General features: G+C 37.1%; 1 protein-coding gene across 1 annotated transcript in view; it reads left to right on the top strand.

Moving 5' to 3' along the window:
• LOC106086333 (alkaline ceramidase) overlaps positions 1-18426 on the top strand; it is a 50331-nt gene extending 31905 nt beyond the window's left edge. Inside the window, exons 3-4 of the mRNA XM_013250968.2 lie at positions 6628-6765; positions 17986-18426. Coding sequence (XP_013106422.1) covers positions 6628-6765; positions 17986-18304 — 457 coding nt within the window. The 3' untranslated portion in view covers positions 18305-18426. The remainder of the gene's footprint in view (positions 1-6627; positions 6766-17985) is intronic.
• Positions 18427-20059: the final 1633 nt, after the last annotated feature.

Genomic DNA, 20059 nt, shown 5'->3' with positions numbered 1-20059 from the left:
TTCGGTTTAATATAAAGCTTATATATGTCTAGGGTGGGTTATAGTAATTGTAATACATCTGGAACAAGAGGGGAATGAAAGTCTACTAGTATATTTTGTTAAATCAATAAACTTATACTCTGTTGATTTTGTTGCTATTACAGCAGTAGTTCTGCTGTCATAGCAAACTGTTTCTAATTTCAAAACAACAAAAATGCTCAAAAATCAATATGCTGCTCCATTTTGAAGGGGTTTTAAGGAGGAGAGTCAAATAAAATAAAATAAACTTAAATAAAAAAATAAAATATAAGAGTAAAATATTATATGCGAAATTACATGCAAATACATATATAATCCCCCTCAAACCTGTGCAATTTATTTTCGTAGAAGTACTGTAACTTAGTGCCCAACATATTCTAAATACTTATTCGACAATTTTTAATATGTATACACTCAACGAAATTTATTATTCAAAATGATTGCTACAACTATAGTTTTTGTCTGCTGAAAATGGGAAAATCAGCAAACAAAGGGCTGCGGTTTTGGCAAACGTTTCCTTCTGTTGAACTTTCGGTATCGGGGTGTATCCGTGAAAAAACAAAATAAATATGTACCATTGCCCATCCTCGCCTTCTTATAAAAATTTGATTTCATGTGGCGTAAAACTCAAAAATTTAGATATTTTTATGTTTTGGTTGGAGAATAATCCAAAACCCATCAATGTAATCAGTTGGAAACGGAAAAAAGTCGTCTCCTATAAAACGAGTATTTAAAGTAATAGATAGCGATCATTAAAGTAATAGATAGCGATGTTGTAAGGAAAATAGGTCGTCTATATGTTGGTTTTAGCGATTGAAGTGAGCGACAAAAGAGAAAGATTGCTTCGAAAGTGTAGTCGGAACACGGACACAATACCCATCTTTTGATTCATGTGCTTCTTTCGCGTTCAATATATAAAGACACTAGCATCCTGGCCATTTGCTTCGCTACCCCCGTTTTTGGTACCCCCTTTTTGGTATAGGACTTCCAAAAACCTAAGTAGTCACTCAGTTTATAAGATTATGACGTTTTGTAATAATAAAATTTCAGATATATGTCCCCTCTGCAAAGAAAGCACAAAGAATAACAAACCATCGGTAAAATCATAAAGTTGCCCAATATATATTGTCAAGGTATAAATTAATCCCAATTTGAATGTTTTGGCTAAATTCGTAAAGAATGTACCATTTTGTAGGTTTTTTTTCAAGGTACCAATTGCACCTTGAAATTGCAATTGCAATAAGAATGTTTTTTTCCACATTTCGTATTTTTGTCAAACTGCGATAATGTTTGTCAAATCAAATAAGCTATTTCGTAATATTTTTATTAATATCATTTAGTCACCCATCATATATTTCCTTCTTGTACCTACATGCCAAATTTCAGACCTCTAGCTCCATCTGTAAAGAAAGTACCAAGTGGTACCAAAATGTACAATTGTGAAAAGATTATTTTGTCACCCATCTTATTATTCCTAGTTATACTTGCAAGCCAAATTTCAGACCCTTTAGCTCCATCGGCAAAGAGAGTACCAATTGGTACCAAAATGTATGAAATTTGAATAGATAATTTAGTCACCTATCATATATTTCTTAGTTGTAACTACATGCCAAAAAATACTAAAATGTGGGAATAGTGAATAGATCATTTAGCCACCCAACATATATTTCTTAGTTGTACCAACATATCAAATTCCAGACCTCTAGCTCCATCTGAACAGAAAGTACCAAATGGTACCAATTTTGGTACAAAAGTGTAAAAATTTTAAAAAGATCATTTAATCATCCATCATTTATTTCTTACATGCCAAATTTCAGACCTCTGGCTCCATCTATAAAGAAGTACCAATTTTGGTACCAAAATGTTGGAATTGTGAAAAAATTATTTTGTCACCCATCATATATTTCTGTCCATTTGGACAGAAATTGCCAAATGGTACCAATATTGGTACTAAAATGTACGAATTGTAAAAAGATCATAGTCACCCATCATATTTTTCATAGTTGTACCTGCATGTACTTGGATGTATGTGTAGTTGTATAGTGTATAGTTGTACCATTTGGTACTTTCTTTACAGATGGACTTAGAGGTCAGGAATTTGGCAAGTAGGTACAACTTAGAAATATATGATGGGTGACTTAATAACCTATACACAAGTCGTACATTTTGGTACCATTTGTGTTGCTGTCATATTGCCTGATCTGCCGATTTGGGGTCTTAAGCCCAAAACGGTTGCATTTATTAACCGATTTCGCTGAAGTTTGGAACAGTGAGTTCCACTAATCCTCTCGACATCCGATTTGTTTATGGTCCATATTGGACCACATTTTGATATTTGCCATATAGAACCATCTGCCTATTTAGGTTCTTAAGCTTATATAAGCCACATTTTTGACCTGATTTTGCTGAAATTTCAAAAAGTCAGATGTTATAAGCCTCCTGCCATCTGACCGAAAAATGGTACATATCAGGCCATATTTGGATGTAGGGTCGTAAGCCCATAAAAGTCTCCTTTCTTACCCGATTTCACTACAATTGAAAACAGTGAGGTGGACTTGGCCTCCCGTTATTTGAATTGGAATGGTTTACATCGGAACATATTTTGATATAGTTGAACATAGGCCAATCTACCGATATAGGGTCTAAAGCCCATAAAAGACGCAGTAGTTATCTGATTTCGCTGGAATTTGAAATAGTGAGTTATATTAACACTCCCAAGATCCGAACCAAATATGGTACAGATCGGATTATGGTCCAGATCGGACCCTATTTAAATATATCTTTCATATAGACCGATCTTGCAATTTACCGTACTAATCCAATACAAAGCGGATTTATTGCCCAATTTCGTTGAAACTGTGACTTGAATAATAGTTTTCGGCATCTGCATCAAATATGATCCATACCAGCCTTTATTTAGATATAACTATGTATATGGTAGCGGAGTTATAATTAAATCAAATGATGAATATATCCATGGTGTTTTTCCTTGTTATACCCTACATCAAAGGAGGATGGAAGGTCCGAATCGGTCTAAAATCTGATGTAGCCTCCATATAAACCGATCTCCCGATTCCACTTTCGAGCCCCTTTAGGGCACAGTTCTTATCCGATGTGGATGAAATTTTGTTCAATGACTTTTCCTATGGCCTTCAACATTCGTGTCAAATATTCTCTGAAACAGTCCTAATTCTATTTTCTTATTTGATTTGGCTGAAATTTGCACAATGACTTTTAATATGATCTCTAACATCCAAACCAAGTATGGCCAGAATCGGTCCATAACTTGAAAAAAACGTCAATATCATAGCAATTCTTATCCAGTATCCTATGTTTACCTTTACCGGAGATACCGGGCAAAGAACTCGGCAAATGCGAAACACGGTGGAGGATATTAGCTCGCTTTTACTTCCAGAAAAATTAATTTGGTGATATCAGGAGGTGTATCCTACGGATTCAACTGAAGTATTGAAACTGAAGGACTATAGAAGCGTTGAAGTTGGGGAATCAGGAGACGACTCATCAGTTGTTGCTGAACACTTGTTTGAGGAACTGTCGACCACATCTCTAAAGTCTGGCGGATTGCAGGAGACTCTGAAAATCCCCCTGCCAAGATCGAAACTGGAGATTGTGTCAAGCGGATCACGAAGGCCCTGAATGACTCGCTTGTGTCAGAATGCCCTAGTGCCAAGTCAAGGGGCAGTGACCGCCATGGTGGACCCCAGAACTGGTTGGTCTAAAGAAGGACTACAGAAAACTTTTTAACGGGGCGAAAGCCACAAGAGAATTATGCAGCTCCGTGTAGAATACCACTGGGACCTCCAGGCTACGGAAGATCTTATCCTCAAAACCTATAAAGGTGGGATATATTCAAAAGTCAGAAAATGCATTGACAATGTCTGGGGAAGAAACACTACATTTACCGGGAAACTCTTCAACGGACAACTTGAAGAAGAGGTTGTCACTGGTCTGCAATCGTCGTCCGTTATTGGGGACTCCTTAAAGTCAACAGGCACTGATGATGTCGAGCAGACCAAATAAAGAGTGGAAGCAATGATATCAGTTGGGTGACGCGTGATACAGGGTGGCACCTATTACCTAAGGTGGCACCTATCTCCTTGGTAGGAGAGAGTGTTCCATTTATTGAAAGCGCCAAATACCTGAGTGTTTTGCAGGAAATTGAATTTTAAATCAATAATTTGGAAAGGTAATTCTTGGCCTACACCAGCAAGAGTCATTGGCAAAAGTTGGGGGTTTAAACCTCGTGTCATGCACTGGCAATGCAGTTGTCAGACCTACGATGCTATATGGTGTTGTAGTCTGGTAGACGGCGCTTCAAATGTTCACCTACTGTTCAATAGTCAGCCGTATCCAAAGGATGGTTTCTTTGTGCATCACAGCCGCATTTGGGACGACACCATCTGATGCACAGAATTGAATGCTACATGTAATGTCTGTGGACATTGTGGCTAGACAAACTGCTGCGACCACTGCTGTGAGGCTAAGGGAGTTTTCTCTTTGGTCATACAATATCTTTGGTAGATTAGACGACCAAGTGGCCCTTGCGGTGCTTGGAGTGTATTCAAGAGAGAAAAATCCTTCGCAAAATATATGGACAAGTCTGCGTTAATGGAGAATATAGGCGTGGTATGAACCACTAGCTGTATGACGACGATAGCATAGTTAAACGCATCAAAATACAACGGTTGCGCTGGCTAGGTCATGTTTTTAGAATAGATGAGAATCTCCAGCAAATAAGTTTTTGAAGGCGACCATAAAAGAAAATGCAAAAGGGGAAAAGCAAAACTCCGATGGAGTGACTAATTGGCGACATCTCGAAATTCTTTGCAGCGCTGCCGGAGTTGCCGATTTTTCGGCATTTTGTCGACGTTTAGCTTCAAAAACAGCAAAGTGCGTATGCGTTCTGCATAGTGGCACCACTTGATAGAGAAATTTTGACATGGCAGGATACCTCACAAATGTAGCCAGCATTAGTGAGGGTATTACCACCGCTGAAATTTTTTTCTGATTTTCCCGCCGGAATTTGAACCCAGGCGTTCGGCTTCATGCTAACCTCTGCGCCATTGCGGCCTCCAATATAAAAATGCGTGATCATCGTAAAATTCTACAATAAAACAACTCAGCCATATGCGTCAATCTGTCTGTTGAAATTGGGTTACAGTCTTTAAAAATGAAGATACTGCGCTGAAACTTTGCACAGTTATTATGCTATATGCAGGTTTAATTCGAAGATGGATTATATTTTGATTAGTCCCCATATTAATCGAGTGTCCCATTTAACTTTTTCAGCACAGATTAATGCAAGACCCCTCAACACCCATGCCAAATATGGTCAAAATCGGATAATTGCGTCACTTTCGAAAACAAAAGCTGGATACACCGAACGAAAAATTGATAGTGAATTAATACCAAAACAATTTATCCGATGTGAGGTATTATTAATATAGCAGCCACAGTTTTCGTCCGATTCTTACAAATCGGTCCAGGTTTAGATATATTAATACTTAATTTCCCGTGAAAATCCCATTAAACAACAGGGGATACTTCCCTCATATCAATGATAAGAGGCCTCCATTTTTATGCCGAGTCCGAACGGATCGCCACAAAGCAACACCACTTGGTAGAAAAGTTCTAACATGGCAGGATATCTCACATGGCAGGGGGATAACTGCCGCTGAAAATTTTTCTGATGTTCGCGCCGGGATTTGAACCCAGGCGCTCGGCGTCAAAGGCGGTAATGCTAACCTCTGCGCCACAGTGGCCTCCATTAGATATAGCTCCCATATATATTTGATGAGGTGTTTGTGTGTTCGTTTCAACTTGTCCGCAAAATTTCATCAAAATCGGTTCAGTTTTAGATATAGCTTCCATATATACCTTTCATCCAATATGGCCTATTATGGCTGTAGAACAAGGTGCTTGTACTTCTATTCTTCGTTCCAATAGAGGAATACATTTTCTGTAATGGCCAATTAAAGTAAAGTTAAGTAATTAAACCTTTAGCACTCAATGACAAGATGTAATAAACACAAAAATGTTTGCAGTATTTTCGACATTTTGAGGCTAAAATCAAAATTTTGCTGTCAAAAAATAGCAGAAACTATTACTACTGTTCCATTTCCTATAAAGCGAGCCTGTTACCCTCGTGATTACCAGTGCAGGGGTCATGTGTTTGTTTCCCACCACAAGCCTGGTCTGTCACTGCTGGCTATCCCAATAGAATGAAAATGTCTAAATGAATCTGTTCTCTAATCTACAGATATACTCCGCTCAGTAATGGCTCCTAAGTACGTTTGAACGTAAAAAACTGCCATATAATCCACAAATAGGCAGAAGATGTCAATCTGTAGTTTGTTGTTTTACCCTATAGAGTCTAGATCTAGATACAATACATTCAATAATATCTTGTATGAGAGAGAAAAGAGACTTATTCCTCTGTAGTGGGCACAAAATGTGTCGTTTTCCTTCTTAGAAATTTTAGTTGAGTTATGTATGTTCATTATCTATTGTTTTAATATTTATATCCCTAATGTAATTAATCATTAATAATGTAATGATATTAAGTAATATATTCTATTTACATTATAGGCGAACATTTGGTTTATTGATGTTTACATGTGCAATAATTGCAACAGGACTATCCGTATGGAAGCCGATTGTTAATGCGTTTGTTCTAATGGCAATGGGAGTTCCAACTATGGTTATGTTATACACTGAACTCAAAAGGTATGTAGGATAATTTTAGTTTGTAAAGCCATTAAGGCTACCCATTAATATAATTAGCCGTACACAATAAATACTTCATTGATTGTGTAGGGTGTTTTTCTATAGAGTGACAGAACTTAAACTCGAAACTAAACTAAAAAAAATAATAACATTGTAGTTGAAGGGTTGGAAATAAATACTAAACAAATTCATCCGAAAAATCAAGAAAAACTATTACAAAAGTGTAAAAATTGGAATTTTAGATTACGAAAAGGCTAGCGGTATATAATTTCCCAACCCATTTTATGAATTCATATTCGATTTATATTTTTTTTAAATTAGAGATTTTACCTGTAAAAAAAACAGCCGTAAGTTATGTTTCTACACTTTCCATACTCATATATTATTTATGTGCTGACATATAATTTTCGATAATTGTGTTGTTGTGGTCATGTAATCACAACTTATTAATAAAGACCATTTGTGTTAACTTAAGAGGGATAATATGTGCTTTAGACTATGTGAAAATCAACAAATAAAAAAGCGTTAGGTTCGGCCGGGCCGAACTTTGGATACCCACCACCTCGGGTATATATGTAAACCACCTTTCATCAAAATGCGGTGAAAAATGCAAATACTAATTGTACAAGCCATTGTTCAGTTGTGTATAACAAAACATTGGTCTTCTAGTAGCTATATCTAAAAATAAACCGATCTGAGCCATATACGACGCGGATTTCGAAAATCCTAACATGAGTCACTGTGTCAAATTTCAGTGAAATCGGATTATAAATGCACCTTTTATGGGGCCAAGACTTTAAATCGAGATATCGGTCTATATGGCAACTATATCCAAATCTGGACCAAATTGAAGAAGAATGTCGAAGAGCTTAACACAACTCACTGTCCCAAATTTCGGCGACATCGGACAATAAATGCGCCTTTTATGGGCCCAAAACCTTAAATCGTGAGATCGGTCCATATGGCAGCTATATGTAAATCTTAATCGATCTGGACCAAATTACAGAAATATGCCGAGGGGGTTTACTTAACACACTGTCCCAAATTTCGGCGACATTGGACAATAAATGCGCCTTTTGTGGGCCCAAAACCTTAAATCAAGAGATCGGACTATATGGCAGCTATATCCAAATCTGAACCGATCTGTGCCATATTGCAGAAGTATGTCGAGGGGCTTAACTTAACTTACTGTTCCAAATTTCGGCTACATCGGACAATAAATGCGCCTTTTTTGGGACCAAAACCTTAAATCGAGAGATCGGTCTATATGGCAGCTATATCCAAAATGGGACCGATCTGGTCTAAATTGCAGAAAGATGTCAAGGGGCCTAACTTAACTCATTGTCCCAAATTTCGGTGGCATCAAACAATAAATGCGCCTTTTATGGGCCCAAAACCTTAAATCGTGAGATCGGTCTATATGGCAGCTATATCCAAATCTGAACCGATCTGGGCCAAATTGACGAAGGATATTGAAGGGCCTAATACAACTCACTATCCGGAATTTCAGCAATATCGGATAATAAATTTGGCTTTTATGGGCCTAAAACCCTAAATAGGCGGATCGGTCTATATGGGGGCTATATCAAGATATAGTCCGATATAGCCCATCTTCGAACTTAACTTGCTTATTGACAAAAAAAAATCTGTGCAAAGTTTCAGCTCAATATCTCTATTTTAAAAGACTGTACCGTGATTTCAACGAACAGACGGACGGACATGGCTAGATCGTCTTAGATGTTTACGCTGATCAAGAATATATATACTTTATATGGTCGGAAATGGATATATCGATGTGTTACAAACGGAATAACAAAATGAATATACCCCTATCCTTCGGTGGTGGGTATAAAAATGGTTTGATATTAGAAATGGAAAGTGTATTTCGAAAACTGAGACAGACAAAACCAATTTACAAAAACGTTTTAAAAGTAACATTTTGAACTTTGAAGTAAAGATGTGCACGTGAGTTATTGTCTACTCACGCTCACGGGACCACACGAGACACTCACGATTCACGAGTCATGGTTGAAAAAATATTTTTCAATGAATCGAATATTTTTTTTCCATGAGTCTCAAATAATACAGCATTTGAACGTACGAACCAAATCACAAAAACATTTGTGATAGTAACACTTTGAAGTAGAGATGTGCGAGTGAGTTATTTTCTACTCACGCTCACGAGACAAAATCTTTACTCACGCACGAATCACTTGAAAATCACGAAACACTCACGTCTCACGAGACAATCACGACTCATGAGATACTCACGATTCCTGAGACAATCAACACTCACGAGTCATGCTTGAACAAATATTTTTCAATGAAGAGGATATTTTTTTCCATGCGTCTCATACATGAATTTGAACGTACGAATATTAATGTATATAGTGTTTCCGTCCTGCATAACCAATTATTTGCTCTTTTCGTTTTTATGCATCTGTAGACAGATTCGAACGTTGAAATACCGTATGATTTGAGATTACACCAAAGAAAAAAGTTAGCTGAAAATAACAAACACTGTCTGCTGAATATTAGTAGTTAACTTTCCTGCTTTGTAGCATTAGTTCTGCTATTACAGCAGTAGTTGGCATAGGCGGAGCGATGAGGACCACGCCCACTAGGGCACTGGAGACTATTCTAGATATACGACCCATTGACAAGTGTGAGGCAGCCACTGTGGCTATGAGACCTAAGGCGATGGGAGAATGGATTGAGGATGGGAGAAGCTCATACCATCGCGGTATAAGGAAGGGAAGAGGTTTCCGATCGGATACCTGAAATGAATCTCGAAATCGAGTGCAAGGCACGGCTAGTATTGCCAACTGGAAGATCATGTTACACGGATAGATCAAAGCTAGGGGATAGAGTGGGCCTGGGGGTCTTCATTGAGAACCCAGGGACTGAGATCTGTTTAAGACTGCCCGTCCATAATACGGTCCTTCAGGCGGAGATCTGAGCGATCACGTAATGCGTGAAGTGGTGTGGTTCTAACGCGAGGACGTCGAGTGTGACCATCTTTACCGACAGTGAAATTGACATAAGGGCAATAACAACCAGGACGGTTTGGGCACGAACAGTCTTGAAGTGTAAGAAGGAGATTAACGCCTTCTCTGAGGATGGCAAAATCCGCATCGTTTGGGTGCAGGGCCATAACGGTGTAAGGAGAAATGAAAGGGCAGCCGATTTGGAGGTGAAGGTCAGAGGACTTTCGTCAATTAACTTGGTTAACCCAACCCCTTTCGGGTCGACGCATACCATAACACCATAACGGGAAACATAGGACTACGAGCTCACTTATGTAAAAACTGCTGTTTAAGCAAATATTTTTGCTGTTTTGTATAAAAAATTTGGTTGAATGCACGGTCACACACGATCACGTGATTGCATTTGGATTTCACTCACGAATAAAGCGACGACTCACGTGCACACCTCTGCTTTGAAGAGGTTTATATAATTCTTTTGTCACGATCTGCTATGTCGACGACAACACGCTTGTAGCAAAGACGACGAGCGTTGAACATCTTTTAAGCCTGCTGTTTTCAAATTTTGAAAAGTTAAAAAAGCTCAAAAATGTAAATATTAAAAAAAAAATTATATTTCATCATATTTTTCAATTTTTCAAGCATATAACTGAAATTTTATCTCTAAAATTTTCTCTAATTTGCTCATTTTTTTATTGAATTTATATAACAGCAGTCAAAATAACTACTAATTTTTAATATATACTTTTAAAAAAATGTACGACCAAAATTGCCTAATTTTTTTACTACTATATAAAAAATGCCTCAACTGTTGTTTCGAAGTTCAAAATATTTGAAAGGATTTATTCAAAAGTTCAAAATTTTTAATTTAATATCAGCAGACCGTGTTTGCTGATATCAGCAGACTAATTTTTCTGGGTGTATATTTCAAACTTACATTAACGACCTTATCCACAAAACTTAATAAAACCTTCAAATAGGTTTTATTGGACAGTTTTATAAAGGGAATCTGTCAAATAAACCTATTTCATATCTACATTAAGTTTTGTCAATACCGGTGTAAGATTAGTGAATACTTAATTTATCTACCACGGTAGAGCACTAAACGAAACAAACGACAGCAGTTTTGATATAAGACGATTAATAATATTCGCTAACATATGATACTTTACTTACATACTTACTTTACATTAATTGGCTATGAAAGAACATTTGTTCCACTAGCCCATTCTCATTCTAAATCTTTGACACCAAGTTTCGAGGTGTCTCCCACCACTTGATCTTTCCATCGGGCTTTTGGTCTTCACGGTTTGCGTGTACCACCGTGTTTGCCTTCAAAAGAATAATTTTTCGATTCTTTCAAAGGCAGCAACTATTTCTTTCGGTGACCGACCTATGATGTCGATGTCGACGGTATATTCGAGTAGCATGTGTTCTCTTGTGAGTAGTGTGTCATATTTATTCACATTTGCATCTCGCATAATCTTCTTCAACAGGATATTAAAGAGATTACACTGTAGGCTGTTTCCTTGTTAGGAACCTCTTGTCTTGTCTCCTTTCTTGTGTACGGGACATAGTATGCTGAGGTTCCAGTCATCGGGTATACGTTCTTCTAGCCATATTGCGCAGATAAGCTGATGCAAACGCCTTATCAGCGTGTCGCCTCCGGTCTTAAATAGTTCAGCGGGTAACCCGTCGGCTCCTGCTGCCTTGTTGTTCTTTAGTCGGGTCACTGTTACTTGGACCTCATTCTGACTAGGAGGCAAACATTCTATACCATCATCATTGATTGGTTCTGCGGTATCCTCTTCGCCGCCAACGTGTCCGACGTATGTCCTCAGCATGCTATCTGTGCCAGTTGCCAAATTTACTTCTTTGTCTCTGCAGGAGGATGTGCCTGCACCAAAGCCATCGGTTTGATGATTAATTCTTTGGTAGAATTTCTGGACTTCATTCAGACTCCTGTACATCTTAGCTCACACTCACGTCTTTCCATTCCCTTTTCTTTCTGCGGAATAGACGTTTCTCCTCTCTCCTTTTCTCCCAATACCTCTCCTTCATCTGGCGCGTTGCTACTGATTGCAGCTTTGTTCTATATGCAGCATTCTTGACTTCAATAACATCTCGACACTCTTGGTCGTACCATGGGTTTCTTGGAGGAGGCTTCAAGTACGGGTTTCGCGCCATTTTCCATGGAGTGGGCAATAGTTTGCCACTGCGCCATTATATCATCGGAACAAGGAGTGCTTTCATCAAGCAGTTGGGTCAGTCGAGTGGAGTATGTTGCTGCCATCTGTTGTGATTGCAGCTTTTCAATGTCCAGCTTCCGTGCAGTGTCAGATCGTACTTTCCTCGCCATGTTCAAACGGGTGCGAACCTTTGCAGCAACAAGGTAATGATCCCAATCTATATTCGCTGGATGAATGCCTTCCATCTATCACAACGTGATCAATTTGGTTCCTCGTGTTTTGATCGGGTTACAGCCATTTGGCTTTGTGAATATTTTTATGTTGAAATCTGGTGTTACTAACTACCATGTTTTTTTCCGCGGCGAAATCTATCAGCCTCAACCCATTACTGGACGTTATCTCGTGGAGGCCAAACTTTCCGACTGTTGGACCAAAAATGTCTTCCTTCCCTATCTTCGCATTAAAAACTCCCAGAACGATTTTAATATCATGGGCGGGGCAGAGGTCATATTCTCTCTCGTAGAAAATATCCTTGGTCTGCTCGTCTTTGTCTCGGATTGTGGCTAGCCTCTCATCCACCGGAATAAAGCTGGAGACAAGGTGTTTCAGTCTCAGACTAACCACAAATCCACCACGTTTGGTGTTGTAGTGACGCCATTACCAGTCCATCACACTACCTATAAGGCGTCAATATCTGTCTTGTACTTCGCTAATACATCCGCCAGCGCGTATACTGTACCTTCTCTATAGACAGTGCGGACATTCTATGTGCAAATCCGCAAATCTTGGCCTTTTTTTCGTTTGCGCGGGTCGTCAACGTTGGGGGGGTCCGTTTATGCTACTTTGGATTAAGGAAACAAGCCACCTCTGGACAGACAAAAATTGCACTATACCAGCTACTATCCGTATTGTTATGCGATTCCGATGCTTGGGTAACATCGATAGATTTCGATTTTGATGCAACTAGAAAATGCTTTTATAGAGTGTAAATAATTCTCATTAAAAAACAAAGAGGTCAAATTCCACTGATAAAAATTCTACTGCCAAAACGATAAAAAATGATGTATGTCTACACAAATATTTTTAATATTTATTCTTTGTTGGGTTTTTGAAAGGAATGACAAATCCATAAGAAATTGACAGGGGTTCAACGCAAACCAATAAAATTAATGAGCCAGATAAACAAAGTCGCTCGATCTATGACGAGTTGAGAACATGACCAAGATAACAGAATTTATATTCGATAAATAGAAAAAATATTGAAATGGCAAAGTTTCGTATTAACACGGATAAGATAACTAGGGTCGTGGGAGAAATCAAAGAAGTGATAACAAAAACCTGAAAACAAAATTTTAGGTGTTAATACATGGTGTTTTAAAAGAATAAATTGTTTACCATACACATAAATTAATTAAAGGGTTTTGTTACCTGAGTAACATGCATTCATTCGCATATCTGGAACCAACACCAATTAAAAAAAAATCCACTTTGACAGGTGTTCATTCACATAAAATGATAGATAGCCGTAAACGTTAAAAAAAAGATAAATGACGTTTCTTAGCATACGTTCGGATTGCAGTAATTTATATTGAGTCCATCGATTTTATTGACATATTTGCCAATGTACAGTGGGTCAAACGGCACACACAACTTCTTATCTGTTGATCTGAGGGCTAACAAATGTTTTAGACATTTATAGAGGGGAACAAAGGATTTGAGGAAAATTGTGTTGTTAGGTTAGCTTGCAAAGAGGGTGCGGATATTAATTCGTCCCATTAATGGGCATACACATAAGCCAGTAATCGGCTTATTGTGCGCTTTAATTACTAAATGAAGCCGTTAGTCTATATCTTTAATACAAGTTGTGATACATGGTGTTAAAGTTGACCACTTTCCACTTCTCCAACCGTCAACGGGCTATAACTTTTGATCTACTGAATCGATTTACATGATTAAGGACTCCAAAATTTGGAAAATTTATTATTAATTGGTCCACATTTTGATATAGCTGCCATAAAGATCAGTCTCCAAATTAAACATCTAAAGCTTATAAAATGAGTATTTTTTATCCAATTAGGCTGAAATTTGGAACTAAGATTTCATGCATTTTTCTGAATTTTTTGTGTTTTTTTTTTTGAAGAAAACTTTCCTATAGCTCTTAAAAATCACCCTTTATTTGGGCTAAATTTGGAATGAGGAGCTTTATTCGTTCGACAGATGCGACCTTCCAACAGCCGAATCTTACGAACAGAGTATTGAAGTTAGTATATCATTACCCAATGCACGTTTGGAAACGACCGAAAATAATTTGAAGGAAATTGGATTCCGTGAAATAAAAACGGAATCCCAAACGCCTTTTCAAGTTGGACACTCAATGTAAGATTTTAGTGGAAAGCCCATAATTTTTAATAATGGATATTCCTTCAATATGCGGCCTACATATCTTTTAATACAGCTAAGTAAGCCGTATTTCAGATGGTTTTGGCTGTAAAATTTAGCAGCAATCCTTTCTCAACCTTTAGTCAAATTACTCTTGACAGTTTTGAATGCTTAGAGTTTTATAACGGCGAAATTTACGTAATGGTGTAATGTTGCATGTTTATGTCAAGAGAAAAGTGCATTATAACAAGGAGGCGTTTATTGTTTTAAAAATATGTCTATGTTCCAAATATTAAATCCTAAAAATAATCGTCAACATCGTCGTTAAAAAATTCGGGAGTAATATGAATTAATATAATTTTTTAGACAAAAAACTTTGACTTACACATAAATACGATTTTGTTCAACTTCCATTCAGTTTTTATGTTTATAGAAATGGAAGAACAAAAATTATCGGAAATTTCCCGGAACCCTGGAAATTAACAATTTATATTCCAGTTTTCTGAATTACCTACTGAAGAAATTTTCTTTCTCACACCGGTTGGTATTGAAATTGTCGCTGTTAAGATCTGTCTAAGATATTTATCCATACTTATTACCTGTTCAAATATTCCTCGGTCTTCAAGCGTTGAAACATATGTACATGAAACACATTTCATTTTTTCGACATGCCTTCCAGTCTGCAAGGTCAAACGATATATTAATCACTCGTGGTGGCATTAATCTGCCAGATATTTAATGGAGAGAGTCTTAATATTAATGATTTGTTACCCACCGAAATGAATGAGAGTACTGAAAAATGCATTGGTCCGTTAATAAGTTTGGGTCTATCGCAAATAAATAAGGTCTATAACTCATGTGCAAGACTCCTTGACCTCATATTCGTAAGTCATCCCTGCGATATATTGCTTTTTCCTTTTAACCCTGTTACCCGTCCAGAGGATAAATATCACCCAACTATAAACCTTCAGATACCTCTATCTTTCTTTTCTACATGCCATAGGAAATCATATCAAAATAATTCTGTATATTGCTTCTCAAAGGCAGATTACGTTAAATTGAATTCACTTCTGAGTTCAATGAACTGGAATATTCTCCATTCAATGAATTCTTTAGGTGAAATGCTAGAAGTGTTCCATAGTGCCCTAAGATACTATGTACCAGAAACTGTTTCAATGAGATTACCCTTTACGAATATTGGTCCTCCGTGGAATATTCCTACGTTGTCGAAATTGAAGAACAGAAAGAATAAACTCTATAGAAAATTCCAACGATGTGGTTCAAATTTTGATTATACGAATTATTCAGTAGCAAGGTCGAAATACACGATTATGAATAAAGAACTGTATGGCAAGTACATAACAAAGATGAAAAATGAGATGATGTCGAATCCTAAATCCTTTTACGGTTTTATTAACAATAAACGTCGATGTAATGGTTTCCAAAAGAGTTTGCAATTTGGACAAGTTACAGTTACGGATGATGATATTGGAATCTCAAATATCTTTGCATCATTTTTTAGAACCACTTATTCCACCAAATCGCACGAGGACACTTTTCGATATCCATACCCGATTTCTGAATTCTCATCTATACCATAGATGTCCATAGTTTTGATATTTCTACTTTATTGGAAAACTTAAGATTCCTCAAAAGTATGACAGCTCCTGGGCCAGATGAAATCCCAGCAAACATACTGAAACATTGTGCGTAAAATCTTGCTCTTCCTCTTTGCATACTCTTCAACAAATCTTTATATTCTGGGTTTTTTTCTGAAATGTGGAAGGAGTCTTACAATGTTCCTTTATTTGAGTCGGGTAAGAGAACTGACGTTTCCAATTAAAGAGGTATCGTGAAGTTTAATGCTATACCATAATTATTTGAGAAACTTGTAACAGATTCAGTATCATTCCAAATATCGTCTATTTTATCAAAATACCAGCATGGTTTTCGAAAACATCGCTCGACATTAACGAATATTATAGAGCTCACAACGGTTGTGAACGATGGATTTAGAATGAAATGCCAGACGAACTGTATTTACACTGATTTCAGTAAGGCATTCGATAAGATAAATCATAGATTGTTATTAACCAAGTTGCATTACATGAAATTTGGTCCTTCGTTATTAAATTGGATAAAGTCGTACCTTTTTGGCAGATTACAAATGGTGACATTTGGTAATGCAGTGTCCAAAATGGATGTGAGTTCTGGGGTTCAACAAGGGAGACATTGGCGCTGTACTTTTTACTTTGTTCATTAATGACTTGCCGAATGTAGTACGTCACCCCAAATTTCTTATGTATGCGGACGATGTCAAAATATTTCTGTCGTATAATCTCGAGATGTATTAAAGTTTACTGCAATCTGATCTTAACAGTTTTTTTTTTGACTGGTGCAAAAATAATCTACTGGAACTAAACATGTATGTAAGCATATGACCTTTTTTAGACTAGGCAGTATACAATCAAGGCATTATTTTGATGGCCGCTTAATTGAATCTGTCTTCATCTATGACCGATCTTGGGATCCTTTTGGTTCACCGACTAGACTTCCGCGAGCATATTTCTGTAATTACTAACAGGCATTCTCAGATCCAATAGTTACTAAGCAGTTGTATATTTCTTTTGTGCGTTGTATTTTAGAGTATGGCTCTGTAGTATGGGACCCAGTTTACCGTATTCATTCCAATACAATTGAATCGGTTCAGAAACAATTTTTATTATGTTGCCTCAGGAATCGTGGATGGAAACAGTAGGATTTTACTAGCTACAATTATAGATTGAATCTAATTAAATTACCAACTTTGAAAAGTCGCCGCGTTATGCTGAATATAAATTTTCTAATAAACATTATTCATGGTAAAATATTCTCAGATTTTATTTTAGACAGACTTTAAATAAATGTTCCAATCAGACCAACTCGTCATTATCAACTACTTCAAATAAATTATTATACCACCAATTATGAAAATAATGGCCCCTTGCGCCGCCTCTTCCTTGAATTCAAAAAATTTTATAATCTAATTGGTGTATCAGAAAGTCGTGATTCGATAAAAGGGAAGTTAATTTTATACTTGAATCATATATAGTATTTAAACCTCTGAATTCTTACATATATGTATATTTAGCAGTTAATTTAGTCTGTAAGGATTTTGTAATCTATTGACTTAAGACAAATAAAAAAAAAGTTTAAACTAATATTATGCCTTATTTAGCTTTGGAGTCACAATGTCACTATTGACTTCTGAATGACAAGCGCATGTAAAATGTCTATAGCAAAATTCATGGGCCTGGGTCCAATCAGTCAATCAGCAAGTCAGTACAGATATACTATTGACATTTCCTACAGGGAAGCTTATCACAAACCATAATATAACATATGTACATTCAGACCTGTTCCTGCTTTCGAAAACTCAAAACGAAAGATTTTCTTTGGCTTTATTTTTCTCCAATCTTGCCACATTAAAGTTCGAGTGCTTACCTTAATCAAATGTCTATCCAGTAAGAGGAACCTTAAGTGACTTCAAAAGTATTAAGTTCGGAAAGCATACGTAAGGAAATTCTTTACGTTTTGCAAATTTGAAAACCGGAACAGGCTTGATTATTACAACCCCACACTTCCATTTGTAATTGAAACCTTAATCCACTCTCTTCTCCCTTTTTCAGAGTTCAAGACCAAAGGGTCTATCGTTTGGGATTACGTTCAACTGCTGTTTGGGGTATTGCCGTCTTTTGCTGGGTAAATGACCGCCTCTTCTGTGATATTTGGTCAGCGATAAGTTTCCCATATTTACATGGATTTTGGCATGTATTCATCTTCATCGCTGCCTACACCTTACTGGTGGTCTACGCTTACTTATATGTGGAGAGTGAACTGCCACAGCGCCAACCATTGCTCAAATATTGGCCAGTCAACGAATTCGAATTTGGCATACCATTCATATCCATACGCAATCCCGGTAAAGAGTTTAAAAATTCAATTTAAATTTTACCCATTAGTGGTAGATATCACAATAAACAAAAACCAAAAACCAAACGTGATATATTCAGGAATAGGGAAACACAAAACAATGTTAATTAATAATCAAAAAAAAAAAAAAAAGAAAATTTTAGTTTAGCAAAACCGCTGGTAGTAAAAAACAAATGTTTTTTAGAAAAATTCCAAGAACCAAAATATTCCGTCGTCCTGCGATTTATTACCATAGCTAAAATCGTATGCAAAATTATTAAAAACCAAAAAGAAAACTAACGAAACGTTATTAAAAGTGATAAATTATTGTGAAGAAAATTCGCACAATTAGCGAAAAATCAATATTAATTGTTATACACAAATATTGAGCAGTATTAGATTTTAATTAAAACAATAACCAAATATTAATTGCATAGGTTATGTAAATGCAATGCTTAAGTAGTTTTAAAATATTAATTATAAATAGATATATATATATATATTTTTCCTAATGTCCTACACATTGTGGGAAATATCGAACAAAGGTCATATAAATTTTGAATAATACCCAGGGTTTTTTTTTTATAAAGTTATAGAGGTTGTTATAATGAGCAAACTACAAGATTTAAGACAGTAGAAGTGCCTCATTAAGCATACTTACATACTGTAGTGCTTAGATAAAAAACAAAAAAAATGTCAATGACTCCATACAAGCATATTCTACTGTCTCCAATCAAATTCATTACCTAAAGACTTAATAATTCTTTGCCTAACTATCATTCTCATTGTTCCTTCATATTGAGAACATCAAAAGCATTTGAATTCGTTGTGTTTGTGGTGACTATTCTAAGGAAGATCGCCAGTTAGTAGTCATAGATAAGAGTCTTTTGAGTCTTATGTTGGAAATATTTTAAACACTGTGCCCATGGTGTTGTTGGTGTTGTAGCCCCATTTTCATGTGAAGGTGGCGATGCTTGTCAAGCTCCTGTAGGTGAGCAAACTCGTTCCGGTCCAAAGGACCGTTCGCCGCGGGGACAGGGTGGCCATTGGTTATTTAAAGGCGCCAATAACTCGCCTTGTTATATCGAGCATCATAGGCACTCAGTATTTGTGCAAGAACCGATGCCGCCCTATCTCTTACTGAGACTCTCCGCTCGATACCGCTGATTGTCCGCGACTGCCATTGGAGCTACTCCGAATGGAGCATTCCACTATCCGCAACCTGTGGACTAGCCCGGTAGCTCGCAGCTAAGCTTCTCGGGACAGCAATGAACACCACACAGATCTGACCTCAATGTTCCAGCCTGTGTGGTGCTCACTGCTATCCCATGTCCATGCTCAAAGGTGTATATGAATGAAGAAGACTTTCTATCATTTGCAATTGATTAGATTATATTTGAAGTCTGACTCTAGTGACTATCAATGAAGGTAAGCAACAAAGAGGAATAAACACAGCGTCTCGGTCGCAGAGTTGGAGTTGCTGTGTACACCTGCGATCATTAATTGGAAAAGAAACAAATTCGTTAAAATCTGTTAGAGATGTTCTGGGGGATTACTTGAGTTCAATTTAAATATGTATCCCATTAGCCGAACGTAGAATAGCGTTCCAAGCGCTCCTTCTAAAATCTCTGACCACTTGATCTTTCCATCGGGCTCTTGGTGGTCCCGATTTGCGTGTACCACCATGATCGCCTTCAAAAGACTTCTTTGCTGGGGCTTCTTCATCCATTTTGACAACATGACCTAGACAACGCAACTATGCTATCGTCGTCATACAGCTCGTGGTTCATA

This window comes from Stomoxys calcitrans, chromosome 3 (genome assembly GCF_963082655.1).
Source record: "Stomoxys calcitrans chromosome 3, idStoCalc2.1, whole genome shotgun sequence".
In the NCBI taxonomy this organism is placed as follows: Eukaryota; Metazoa; Arthropoda; class Insecta; order Diptera; family Muscidae; genus Stomoxys; species Stomoxys calcitrans.
Note: the sequence above shows the minus strand (reverse complement) of the source record. Positions and strands in the feature narration are given on the sequence as shown.